Genomic DNA, 13,884 nt, shown 5'->3' with positions numbered 1-13,884 from the left:
GCCCATCATCATGAAATGCAATAGTACACACATCTTTCCATCACTCAATAAGGCAGTACGCATTTTTATCCATTACCTTTTCAACACCCATTCTGTATAAACGCTTGAGTAGAACACAGCATGACATAAAGTGGTGCACAATTGATTCCTCCATAGAATAAATGTTTCCATTACTGCATTAAACAGTTCATACTGCATTCTATTAAACGGACAGGGCTCACTTCATAAAATTAGTCAATAAACAGCGTATACTCTTTCAGTGTTTTCAGCAGTATGGTACACATGCATTTCTTCATTCATTAAAACAGTGCAGGCTTGTTTTATTCCTGAATAAGGATACACAACTGGAGAGAAAGAGGAATATAACATGGCCATACCCTCCATATCATAACAAACACACTGAAAATGCCCAGGTGACTAGAAGATTTTGGTTACCCTATAGGAATCACAATAGATTTTGGAAAAATCGTCTCACCCACAACTTATCCTGGCATACTTCATCATAGGCAATTTTCCACACCATGGTTGGTAGATACCTCCGCAGCTGACTTGGCATGTCTGTCGGCGACCAGCAGACAGGGAACAACATAGGTGTTTACACAGGCACATCCCTTTGACAAATGTGTGACTACAGGGGAGTGTCTCCCTGATCTGACCTGTAGAATCCTGAACCACCCTAAGTTTAGCGTTCATCTCTTACAGACGACACCCAAAAAGGTGAAAGTATTAGGCCTCAATATAACTATAACTATAGGTATGAATGCATAGTTAAGTCTAGATTATAGAATCCCTGACGAAGGCTGGAGACCTGGGTGGGCTTTCTGAACGGCTGAAACATGTAGCATCATTATACGGGTGGACAAGCCATTACACCTCATCCAGTATCCAAAGAGACAACACTGTAATTATATCTGGGGTACCCAACAACAAAGGATAATTCCTGAGTATAGCCCAAGATATTTATTTTTTCCCCGGATCCCTGCTAAGTATTTAAGAACTCCCACCAATGGCTGAATCCGCCATGGTGCTATCTACCTACCAAGGTGTGGAAAATCACATAGGATGAGGCATGCCGCAATAAATTGCTTGTAAGGCGATTTGTTCTAAATCTTTTAGGATTCCTGTACGGTAACCAAAATCTTCTAGTGACCAGGACATTTTAAGAGTGTTTATTATGTTCCTGAATAAAATAATAAAGGTTTCTCCCATCACAATCCTTTCAAATTTTAAACAGGCGCATTCCTTTGCAGCCAAGCATCACCACGCCAAAATGAATCTCTAAACGGCCTGAATCTTCTCAATTTTTTTTCCTCACATCTGTAATGTTGTACTGATGGGCACACTAACCAGGCCCGGAGTTCGTGAATGAAAAATTAACACTAATGGTGGATAAAGGAAAGAGCATTGGGATGCTTTAAGTGGTCCAGGTTGGTTGTCTCGAGAGGCCCAGATTGGACATCTCCAGAAGGTCAGGTTGGACATCTTCAGAAGGTCAGGTTGGACATCTCCAGAAGGTCAGGTTGGACATCTCCAGAAGGTCAGGTTGGACGTCTCCAGAAGGTCAGGTTTGACGTCTCCAGAAGGTCAGGTTTGATGTCTACAGAGGCCCAGGTTGGATGTCTACAGATGTCTCCAGTGGCCCAGGTTGGATGTCTCCAGCGGCCCAGGTTGGATGTCTCCAGCGGCCCAGGTTGGATGTCTCCAGCGGCCCAGGTTGGATGTCTCCAGCGGCCCAGGTTGGATGTCTCCAGCGGCCCAGGTTGGAAGTCTCACACAGTGCAGCACACAAAGAGAAAATGAGCTGTATGAAAGGGCCAACCAGTCGACAGCATTTAGTGTTTGAATGGGATAATAGGTGTAAGGGGGCCGGGAGTATCTGCCTGTCAAAAGCTGTAGTACACTACTCATCTTTAGAAACGTGTTAAGTCATGGTAATAATAAGGAGGGCAAATACATGTAAACAATGTGGCTCTATACAAGAAGGGTCCCGCCATAAAGCCTTCAATACAGCCAAGTCTGACCAGGCATTAGTCTGCTAAGTTTAATGGTCAGTCGCCCACTAGATGAGAATAAAGGTTCTACTTCAGGCTTTTGTTAAACTGGTCCACACCAAAAACTCTTTCAGTCTCAAGACTCTAATCACCTTCACTAGTTTTGGTAGTAAGGTATTCAAGTCTCCTAAAACTTGAAATTACGAACAGGTGCGTAACTCCACAATTAAACAATTGTCAAACCCAAAAAAAGCACTTACCTCTGGATTGTGAGACGCGGTTACCATTACTCCAATTGTAGATTTCTGCTGCTTTGACCTTAGGACAGCCAACAGACCCATGCGGAACATGACATGGTCCAGGTATTCTGCTTTTGTACGAAAGCCAGCTGTCCCATACTGAAGCAGCAGTCCTGCAGGCTTAGAGTGCTGCAATGATAGCTGTTTAACAGACTCAAAATCCATGTCTAAAAAAGGAGAAAAATTACAGTCCATAAACTGATACGTTGAAACTCATGATAAACTTCAAGGTACGTTTCCTTTCCAAAAAGCAAAATGATTTACCTTTATGCATACAAGCCTTAATATATTTGACAGCTACCTGGGCCTAGTCATCAGATAAACCAGCTAATATGCAACATATATTATAAAATGGTAGCTACAACATTTCAGAATTAAAATGTTTGTTTCTGTTATGTTTAACAAATACAAAATTCAACAATGAAGACCTAATTCAGTTTGCATTTTTTCTAACCTTTAGTAAACATTGTTATTCAAGCCATCTAGAAGCCCCTACTCCAAATATTTAGACTCAGAAAGCAACAGGCATGATATATCACATGGGTGCCGAGGAACAATGGCACCCTAGGGGAGAGCGCTGGCTCAAGTCTCCCAACCCCAACATTAATCCGGAAACAAACGAAGCATCAGCCGCCTCGGTAATGCATATGGAGGGCAGCTGCACTGCCGGCATGCTGAGCACACAGCGGGACCCCAGGCCGTCATCCCCTCACAAAGTAGGAGTTGTGAGACACATAGCCAAAGGCTCCAGGAGAGAAGGACCCTGAAACAGTGAGCAGTCCCCATCCTAATGGACAGAAGGCGCGGGAACGGCAGATAGATCTAGGCGTCACAATGGGGGGACTCATAAATCTGGAAGAAGTCAGGAATAGCAAGGGTAGTGGATCCGAAAGGAGAGCACTACTCAGTCCTAGAGTATTAAACCTCAAACAGGAGCAGAAACCATCATGGGAGCTTAGGGGTGAGGCACTGAAATATACTGGTAGTTCAGACCAGGATGCATGTGATGGGCGAGGCCTGGCCCCTCAGCCATAATACCCACCTATCAACTTGTGGGACTACTGAAGTGATCAGTGAATAGAGGCTGCAAGAGAGATAAACTAGGGACCTGCACACCTTAAATTAAAGTCGCTATCAGGGGCTGTAGGAGTCTGGCCTGGCTTATAGTGGGTACCTGATGGTACTTACACCTTGTGCCAGGTCCAGTTATCCCTTATTAGTAGATTAGTAGTGTTCTAGCAGCTTAGGATGATAGAGGTAGCTATAGCAGAGCAGCATAGGCTAAACTAGGAGACATGCAAAGCTCCTACTATACCACTTATATCATATAGCACAATGGGCCAGATGTATCAAAGGATTTTACCCATTCTGTGCCTATGGGAAAAAGCTTTCGTACATATGGCCCTATATCACAAGAAAACACAATACTCAAAGTTACTAAAAATAAAGGTGCTTCATTTTAGTGACAATATGCCAAAAGTATCTCAGAGGATATACTCCCTTAGGAGGTAAGTAATATACACAAAATATACACACAAACCAAAATCAGGTAAGTAAAACACTTAGACAAGTAGTGCAAACACTGTAGAACACAACAGAATGCAACAGGAGAAAATAGGCCTATGGGCAACACAAACCATATACTCCAAAAAAGGGAATGCGAACCACGAATGGACCCCAGGTCTAGTGTAGTGTGTAGAGGGTAGCTGGGAGTGTAAGAAAACACTAAGGGTGTCCAAGATACCCCACCCCAAGACCCTGAAAAGTAGGAGTAAAGTTACCCTACTTCCCCAGTAACACACTAAAGTCGTGATAGGAGATTCTGCAAAGACCACAACAGACTGCAAAGCACTGAAGACGGATTCCTGGACCTGAGGACCTGTAAAGGAAGGGGACCAAGTCCAAGAGTCACGAAAGTGTCCAGGGGGGCAGGAGCCCACTAAACCCCGGATGAAGCTGCACAATGGCTGCCTCCGGGTGGAAGAAGCTGAAGATTCTGTAACAACGGAAGATGCCAGGAACTTCTCCTTGGCACAGAAGATGTCCCACGGCATGCTGGAGGATGCAGAGTTGATTCCACGCAGAAAGACCGCAAACAAGCCTTGCTAGCTGCAAAGGTCGCAGTTGAAGAAAATGGGTGCTGCCCGGGGCCAGGAAGGACCAGGAGGTCGCCCCTTGGAGGAGGAGACAGAGGGGGCGCTCAGCAACACAGATAGCCCACGCACAAATAGGCAGTACCCGCAGAATAACTTGAACACGGGTTCAAGAAAACTGAGCACAGCGGTCATCTCAACACTATAAAGAAGGGTCCCACGAAGCCGGTGGTCAACTCAGTGAGTTGAGCAATGCAGGACGGAGTGCTGGGGACCTGGGCTGTGCTGTGCACGAAGGATTGCTTGCAAAAGTGCACAGAAGCCCTAGCAGCTGCAATTCACGCAGTACACAGGATTACTGTCTGGCGTGGGGAGGCAAGGACTTACCTCCACCAAATTTGGACAGATGGACCACTAGACTGTCGGGGTCACTTGGATCCAGCTCCTGTGTTCCAGGGACCATGCTCGTCAAGATGAGAGGGGACCCAGAGGACCGGTGATGCAGAAGTTTGGTGCTTGCGTTAGCAGGGGGAAGATTCTGTCGACCCAGGGGAGATTTCTTCTTGGCTTCCAGTGCAGGGTGAAGGCAGACAGCCCCCCAGTGCATGTACCACCAGGAAACAGTTGAGAAAGCCGGCAGGATTAGGCGCTACAATGTCGCTGGTAGTCTTCTTGCTACTTTGTTGCAGTTTTGCAGGCGTCCTGGAGCAGTCAGCGGTCGATCGTTGGCAGAAGTCATAGAGGGAGATGCAGAGGAAGTCTGGTGAGCTCTTGCTGTAGTGTGGTTAGTTTTACGTATCCTTTGCGCATTAGCTTCAGGCTTTAGGCCTTTGTGCACTTTGCCCTGGATGTGTTTTATTCATTTGCTGGCAGCTTAGAGCCTCTGTGCACTTTGCTCTAAATGCTTTTTATTAGGCTTCGTACTGTTATTTTTCAAATAGCCAGTTCTACGGTGTTGTTTTTTTATTCATATCACACTGTTTTGCCTACTTCAGCACTGGAGTTCTCCATAACATATTCACTCTGAGCTTCAGTCAAGGATACAGTCTGGTACATTGCCGATAGACGTGGTAGGAGTTTAGATTTGGCATTCCTGCGTAGGGACATTTTGTGATCACGATGACATATTAGTTATAAAATCACTTCCTTGTCCCAATACACGCAAGAGGGAGATTCCGACCAGGGAACCACAACTAGACGCTGACTGCCTCGTTGCAGATGCTGAATCAGATCACAGGCCTTTGCTCAGGTATGAGGGCTGATGTCTCCCCAGTAATTTGGAAAGGCAAGCTAGAAGCTTAACATGCTGTGCTCTAAATAGAACAAGCAGAGGGAGAGTAGAAACTGTTAGGCACTATGATAGCTTTGTTCTTATGTTTTACTCTCCTGGTGACTATTTCAATCCTACTGTGTTGTATTGTTCTGGTTATTGCGGCTCACGCCTTATTATCTAAAATACAGTCGTTTTATTAAAACATTATATAAAACTTATACTGTCTTTGTCATTTGTGTATGAGATCATATTGTAAATCAGAGAGTTGGTTTGGATCTGAGTGACCACGACTTCCCTGAGAAGTTCCAAAGATGTCATGCGCTCGGCTGCCTAATCGTGGGAGAAATGAGGCACTGCTAGTTAGCCGGAGCAAAAACCGGATTTAGGGTGACAGAGTTCCTTACACGTGGGTCAGACTCAGTCCCCCACACCGTTATCGATCCTGCTGCCTAGAAATCCAGTAGTCTCATTTAGGATAATGAGAGCCCACGCGACATGGCGCTGCCAACGTTTGGTCTGGCTCTAATATTTAGGTCCGACTGACTCTCTCGGTCTCATATATATTTTGACTCCTCGGTTCCGTACGCGGAGACGTCCGTGGGGCTGAGGGTTTCCGCCACCACGGGATAGGTACGTCCTATTGCTTAGTGGTTGGTTGTTCAAGCTTGAACTTTGAAAGGAAAAACCCCGATATTGGTGTGCCTTCTCTGACCTAGAGCTATTATTTTTTTAAATAAATGGCGAATCCTAATGTAGTGAATATAGCAATCAATATGCGTCACCCGCTCACAGGACATCTGGTAGCACATGGACTGACGGTCCAGGGGGGTCCGGTCACTTTTGTGGTGGATGCCCATGCAGCCTATAGAACAGAATTTTTTTATTCTTGGGTCGTATTTCCGGCAGTTGATGGGGGTACAAATACTTTTCACGAATACACTGTTGCGAATGTCCCTGGACAGTACAGGGCTTACGCATACTTAGAGATACCTTTATCTTATCAAGAATACCATAATTGGCTTGATGGCGCCCTCCCACACACAGTAGCACAAGTGAGGTTAGGTCCACTAAGTAATGATGGTCCGACCTGGCCTTTATTAGCTACTTACACACCATATCCTGCGGTTGCACATTTGGCAGTGGCTGACGTGCGTCGTTTATATATAGACTTAGCAACTACATACAGAAGACTGGTTCAGTTTGTAATGCAGGCATTAAATACTAATGCAGCGCGTGCTGCTCCGGCTCACCCACAAGCAGTGGTTCTGGGTATCAATCCAGCCACTGTACACTCATTTATGGGTAAGGTACCGGCTAAACGTGAGGAGACTCCATTTTGGCTGGCGCAAAAAATTAATACGCTGGAAGCAGTATTTCCCCATACGGGACCTCTGGATAAACATAGAATATTGACGATGTGTTTGCCTTATGGCATGGTTCCTCCGGTGGACCTTTGTAATACCTGGGGCACGGTGTTGGCCACGCTCTACACTACGGCACACGGTACACCGACATTAGCTAATTTACCGGCAGTGCTTAAACAAATTCAAGATGAATATGGGGCTGCCCCTGCCTTAGATTTGGGCATGCAGTTAATGGGCAATTTTTCCGCGGTTTCTTCTATTATTTTGAGTAATCTCAAGGGAGAGGCAGTAGCACTAGCAGTGCGAATGCGTCTTCGGGATGTTCCGCAGATTGATCAGGAGCGGAAACTTCAGAGAATCATAGCAGAAACATATTGCAGGATTGGTTGCGATAGCCTAGGGGCTAGACCACAAAAACCCCAATTACAGGGTAAAAATAATAAAGATAATGCTAAACAGCAGCAGCCTGAGGGTACTAAAAAGCGCTGGGAAAAGAAACAGCAAACACCTAAGAAAGATGGGGGACACTCTCCGCAACCGGAGACCCCACAGAATAAGTATAATCTCAGGACTAGGGATAATTTGAAGACGCCTGATAGATATCAGTATACTGATACACGCCAATCTCGTTCCTTTCAGGACTCCTCAGAGAAGAGAAGTGAGAGAGGTGGGCGGTCAGAGCGGAGGACGGAGTACGTGAAACCAAGACAGGATTCACAACGCTCAACAGAGGTTTCTATTAAACAAGAAGAGAAACCGCTGCAACAGAAGCAGCAATTTAAGAAGAAGAAAGTGGCAGCAGTCTCAGTTAGACATGCCGCTCAAGAAGAGAGTTCTCTTGACGAACAAGACATGGGCGTTAGCACTGTTAGACAGCGCGGCAGAGGTCACAATAGTTCGCCGGAGTCTTCTAGAGCATCTGGAGGTGAAAGCAACTGATGACTTCATACAAGTCGAAACGGCGGATATGCGAGTCTCTGATCCTGATAGGGTTTATCAAGTGACTCTACGATTAGAAGGGGACATTGACCGCATTGTACACGCCATCTTTTGGGACCATGTGGTAAAATCATATGATGTTCTGCTGGCCGAACAGGATTGGCCACCTGACTTTGTTCGCAACTGTGCGGTTGGGGAGGAGGTTATTGCACCTTCCTTCTCACCACTTGTTCTGAGAGAACTAGCGGAGTCCTATAGTAAATCATGGGCTCTAGCACAGGCCCCCGCCCTATATAGAAATAACGTGGGGTGGGATAGACAATCACCTTATCATGTAATTCCAATAAAGGGCGAACCTCAGCCACAGCCGCAGTATCCTATCAATTTTGAGGCAAGGGCATAGGTTAGGAAAATTCTTACACAATTGGAGTACCAGGGTGTTATTGAGCCCTGTGTCTCGCCGATGAATAATCCCTTATTTCCGGTTGCCAAACCGGACCATTCATATAGGATAGTGGTGGATTACAGACATTTGAATAGTCATACACGCACATATGCAATACAGAATTCACATAGCGCAGCGCTTATGAATAATATAGTACGTAAGAAATACAAATCAACGTTAGATATCTCGAATGGATTTTTCTGCCAAAATATAGCGCCCAAAAGTCGGGACTATACCAGTTTTAGTGCGTTTGGCTCTCAGAAAAAGTTTTGTCGTTTGCCTCAGGGGTATAAGAATAGCCCAGGACTGTTTTCGGCTCGTGTGACTGAAATGCTACACGAGTTGGACCCTGAAGCGTTATCATATGTTGATGACATATATCTGGCAGACGATGAGATTCTGGAACATCTAAGGCGTGTATCGCGCATTGTTGTGGGGTTTGCTGATATTGGCTATAAGTTTAATTTTAAGAAATCAAAGATTGCCTTCCTCAGCGTCATTTTCCTGGGATATGAGTTGTCGAGTGAGGGCAAGAGCTTAGCGCCACATTTTTTGGAGAAATGTGCTTTATTGCAGCCTCCTAATACGGTTCGGAAGCTCCAGTCATTGTTGGGGTTTCTGAATTTTGGCAGAACTTACATTCCTGATTATGCTATGCGTATAAAACCCTTATACGACTTGATTCGCCCGAATTTTTCGAGTAGATTTTGGCCAATTGAGCATACACACATACTACGAGAGTTACAGACTGATCTCTTAGCGGTTAAACACTTACACACACGGGACAATAAGACACATTTAGTCATCAGGGTGATACCTGGGGCTGTTGGGTTTACGTATGTCACCTTTAATGAGGGTGAGACAGTCCCGATTGCATACAAGTCCCACTTGTATTCTGCTGCAGAACAACGATTTGCACAGACTGAGAAAATACTCACTGCAGTACAGATGGCTGTGATTAAAGAAAGACCGCTTGCCCAGGGCCAACGCATCATTGTCGTTTCCCCGATTCCGGCCTTAGAGGCTGTTACAAAAGCGAGTGTTCCCAATTCGAAAGCTTTACACCCGCGATGGATACAATGGGCTACGTCTTTGACAGCCACTGATGTAGATTACATATTTGACCCTAAACTGCAGACTCAAGAATTTCTTCAATATGAAATGGAGTACCCAGTTCCTGCTGGTACTTTGCCTATTGACCAATATCAGGTGGTCATGTATACCGATGGCTCTGCGCAACCAGCGGTTGGGACTAAACAACAGTATTTTGCTGCATGTGCGGTGGTGAGCGGCACTATGGAGGGGGAAGTGTTCTGCCCCCGACATACTTACACTAAAACCTTGGGGGATTGCACAGCACAGCTGGCTGAGCTCAAAGCTCTATTGTTAGCGTTGGAGCACGCGGATCAGGCGATTTTGACCTTGCTGGTCTGTGACTCCTACTACTGTGTTCAGTCTTTCAATGAATATCTGCACTATTGGAAGATAAATGGGTTCAGAGATTCTAAAGGCAACACCATTAAACATAAATTGTTGTGGGGTAAGGTTGCGGATCTGAAAGAAACGCTTCCTAAGGTCCATGTTGTGCATACACTTGGACACCAGCGCGTTGGAATACACATATTTAATTATGTGCAATGGGAACATTGCTCGACTCCTCCACAAGGGAGTTCGAAAACATATTATGATAAATTTGCATATTTTTCTGGGCATAATCAACGAAATGCTAGGTCTTACTATTTTAAAGTTACTCCGTAGTCTGATAAGCAAATGTTATTGACCAATACTAAATTACTCTATTCAAATTTGTTTGTATCTAAACTTTCGGTCGAGGGGTATGAATACTGGTTTAAGACTGTTGACTTGAAAAGTGTTTGGGGTACGAAAAATTGGCAGATGCAAGGCAGGGACACATTATTTAGAGCATGTATTATCCCTGTGCAGATGATTTTCCTCAATGACACAGTACAACAGACTAGATGTTTGGGCTTGGCGACAATTAGAGAGCTAAATTTGCCTAGTATACCCGTCCCTTCCAAATTAAACAACTGGCAGCACTATGTGAATGCTACTTTTAGTGAATTTACACATTGGGTCCAGAATGGTACGCTTAACACTTAATCGATACATCCGGGCGGGTGGTTATTATGGCCTATAGACACTAATAAGTGTCATCAACGTTTTGTCACCTCTTCAGGGGGGTTCAGGACTAGTAGGGCAGACCCTCGTTACATTTCACCAGAACATGCTGATATTATAACTACATACAGCGTGGGGAAGCTTTGTCAGCAATGGTTGAAGTCATCCACGCTGGATGCAGTTAAGTCACATCTCACGTTACTGTCTAATGATACTGATTTACAAGATTTTTTGTCAGGTCCGAAGGTACCACGGAAGAAAAGGGTCTTATACGAAGTTTATAATGAGATTTGGAAGCTTTCACAACAGGAGGCTGCAGCCCGGTTGAGGCAGATTGGCCAGGAAAACCTGATGCAGACTTTGTTGTTGATAATGGCATGCATACCCTTTCTGACCGTGTTTACACGATTGACAGCATTGTTTCCTCTGCTATTGACATTATCAAATCGGACATGTCTTCTTTATATTATGGGCAGAGTCAGGCGCGGTCCATCATGCAGCTGGGTTGGACTCTTCAGACCTTGAAGGCAGGTCGCGTTCCATGGCAGCACATTCTTGCCAGAGAGATCTTTGTCTCCTTTAATTTGACTCGTCAACAACAGCTGATGGCTAAAAAGGAAGCGACATATGTTATGTTGAATATTGAGAAATTGGAGAAACTGCCTTTCACGGTGGCTGAGATTCCGTCAGCTGAGTGGTTGATTCATGGGTTATTAATTTGCCTATCTCCACTCTGCAATTTACTTCTTGTTTGAAGCACATTCCGGTGGGTAGATATGAACTATTGGGAGACAGTTACATACACGAGGTGTGGGAGCTTCCCTTTCAATACAGATGTGTTAATGGTTTGAGAGAGGTTTTTCTTAGCGGTAGCGAATGAGAAGCTTCTATCAGCCATTCCATGGTTTGTAAACAGCTGTCCTTGCACGGGGCGTGTAACGCTTCGATTGCTAACTTAGCTTGTTATCTGAAGGGAGTTCTAGTCCCGGTTATTAAAAACACTTTCCAGGTGCTTTCTAACAGCAGTTACATTATTCTTAACAGCGAACGCTGCTGTGGCATGCGTACCGGAATAGTTGATGTTGTCGTTGTCAACAAGGCCGTTACGTGCTGCGGGAATGTGTTATTTCCCCCCACTCAAATTAGGGAGGTAGCGGACATCTGGCCTCATATTGCTACTTCCAAGGTTAATTTCGACAAGTTGAGTCGGCTAAAAGCTTTATTGTTTCAAAAGCATGTGGCCCTTACATCTGCTAGCGAAACCTACGCACTTCAGGTGGCAAGGTCATCGGCAGAGATACAGTCCCTTTTGAATACTAACTTTCCAAGTCACTTCGGTGAACTTGTGGGACATATATTTAATGCATCCAGCACTGCTGGTATTGCTCATTTTTTCAAAGCCATTGGTGTTGGTTTTGCTCACACCTTCTCTTCCATATTCGGTTTGATACCTTCGGCTATACACTCTATTTTCGGAAGCATTTTTGGGGGTTTCCCGATTACTTTGGCTTTGTTGGCTGGAGTCTTGCTATTGTTGCTATTTTTTCGCAATGGCTGTCCCGCCACGACGAGATCATATATTGCTGCTCCCGTCAGCGCAGCTGTGTCGTGAACGCATGATGCAGCATTTTGGAGCTACACTCCTGGGCCATTTGGAGTGTGACTGGTCTCTGTCATTCAGACCGGTTTTGGATTGTGTGCAACCCGTGTTTCGGTGCCTTTGGTGCTCGTTTGAACATGCACTGGCTTTCTGTCTCTCACTGCAGCGCCATCCAGTGGTCGAAACTGATCTGTTGATGTTCCCGATTAGGGCTCATTCCCAGACTTGTGCACTACGGTTGCGTTTGCTTTGTGAGGCCGTTTATGAGATTCCCTTCCTGGAGGAAGATGGTGTTGTCTCTTTCCTAGGCCCTGCACGGGGTGCCGCCCTGGATGGTTTTGGGGCTTTGGAACACACCTGCTCCATGGTACTTTGTGGCGTGGATCTTCCGATATTAACATATATCGAAGTGGAGGAGCTCCTACGTTCTATTGCTTCTGTCTGACAACTGGATTTTTTTCTCTCCTGCAAAATTGACACTCTATTGAATTTGGCTTTATCGTCACATGTTTCCTAAATTTATGACTTTGCTGTCTTCTGACCTTGTCGAAATATATAGTTTTATGTATTGTTTGTATTGAGGGCATACTTTTATATTATTGGAACCACTTGCTACCGACAAGGGGAGGGTGTAGTGTGGTTAGTTTTACGTATCATTTCTTCCCTGTGGGAGAAGTGAGGCACTGCTAGTTAGCCGGAGCAAAAAACGGATTTAGGGTGACAGAGTTCCTTACACGTGGGTCAGACTCAGTCCCCCACACCGTTATCGATCCTGCTGCCTAGAAATCCAGTAGTCTCATTTAGGATAATGAGAGCCCACGCGACATTGCATTCGTTGTCTGAAGAGAAGCCCACAGGAGAAACCCTAAATAGCCCTCAGAGGAGGATTGGCCACCTAGTCAGGTAAGCACCTATCAGAGGGGGGTCTCTGACGTCACCTGCTGGCACTGGCCACTCAGAGGCCTCCATTGTGCCCTCACACCTCTGCATTCAAGATGGCAGAGGTTTTGGACACACTGGAGGAGCTCTGGGCACCACCCCTGGGGTGGTGATGGCCAGGGAAGTGGTCACTCCCCTTTCCTTTGTCCACTTTCGTGCCAGAGCAGGGGCTCGGGGATCCTTGAACCGGTGTAGACTGGTTTATGCAAGGAGGGCACCATCTGTGCCCTTCAAAGCATTCCTAGAGGCCAAGAGAGGCTACTCCTCTCAGGCCCTTAACACCTATTTCCAAAGGGAGAGGGTGTTACACCCTCTCTCAGAGGAAATCCTTTGCTCTGCCTTCCTGGGACTGGGCTGCCCAGACCCCAGGAGGGCAGAAGCCTGTGTGTGGGTTGGCAGCAGCGGTAGCTGCAGGGAAAACCCCAGAGAGCTGGTTTGGCAGTACCCGGGGTCCATGCTGGAGCCCCGGGGATGCATGGGATTGGCACCGCAATACTAGATTTGGCATGGGGGGACAATTCCATGATCTTAGACATGTTACATGGCCATATTCGGAGTTACCATTGTGAAGCTACATATAGGTATTGACCAATATGTAGTGCACGCGTGTAATGGTGTCCACGCACTCACAAAGTCTGGGGAAATGGCCCTGAACTATGTGGGGGCACCTTGGCTAGTGCCAGGGTGCCCTCACACTTAGTAACTTTGCACCTAACCTTACCAAGTGAGACTTAGACATATGGATGACTTATAAGTTACTTAAGTGCAGTGTAAAATGGCTGTGAAATAACGTGGACGTTAT

General features: G+C 45.7%; 1 protein-coding gene across 2 annotated transcripts in view; it reads right to left on the bottom strand.

The window, feature by feature from the left end:
• The window catches only part of PGM3 (phosphoglucomutase 3), a 328,635-nt gene that overhangs the window by 270,530 nt on the left and 44,221 nt on the right, over positions 1 to 13,884 (bottom strand). For both annotated transcript variants that reach the window (XM_069235611.1, XM_069235610.1), the window contains one exon: positions 2,252 to 2,457. In XM_069235611.1, the coding sequence (XP_069091712.1) occupies positions 2,252 to 2,455 (204 nt within the window). In that variant the 5' untranslated portion in view covers positions 2,456 to 2,457. The remainder of the gene's footprint in view (positions 1 to 2,251; positions 2,458 to 13,884) is intronic.

This window comes from Pleurodeles waltl, chromosome 5, assembly GCF_031143425.1.
Source record: "Pleurodeles waltl isolate 20211129_DDA chromosome 5, aPleWal1.hap1.20221129, whole genome shotgun sequence".
Lineage (NCBI taxonomy): Eukaryota > Metazoa > Chordata > Amphibia > Caudata > Salamandridae > Pleurodeles > Pleurodeles waltl.
This window is presented reverse-complemented; position numbering and strand designations above follow the sequence as displayed.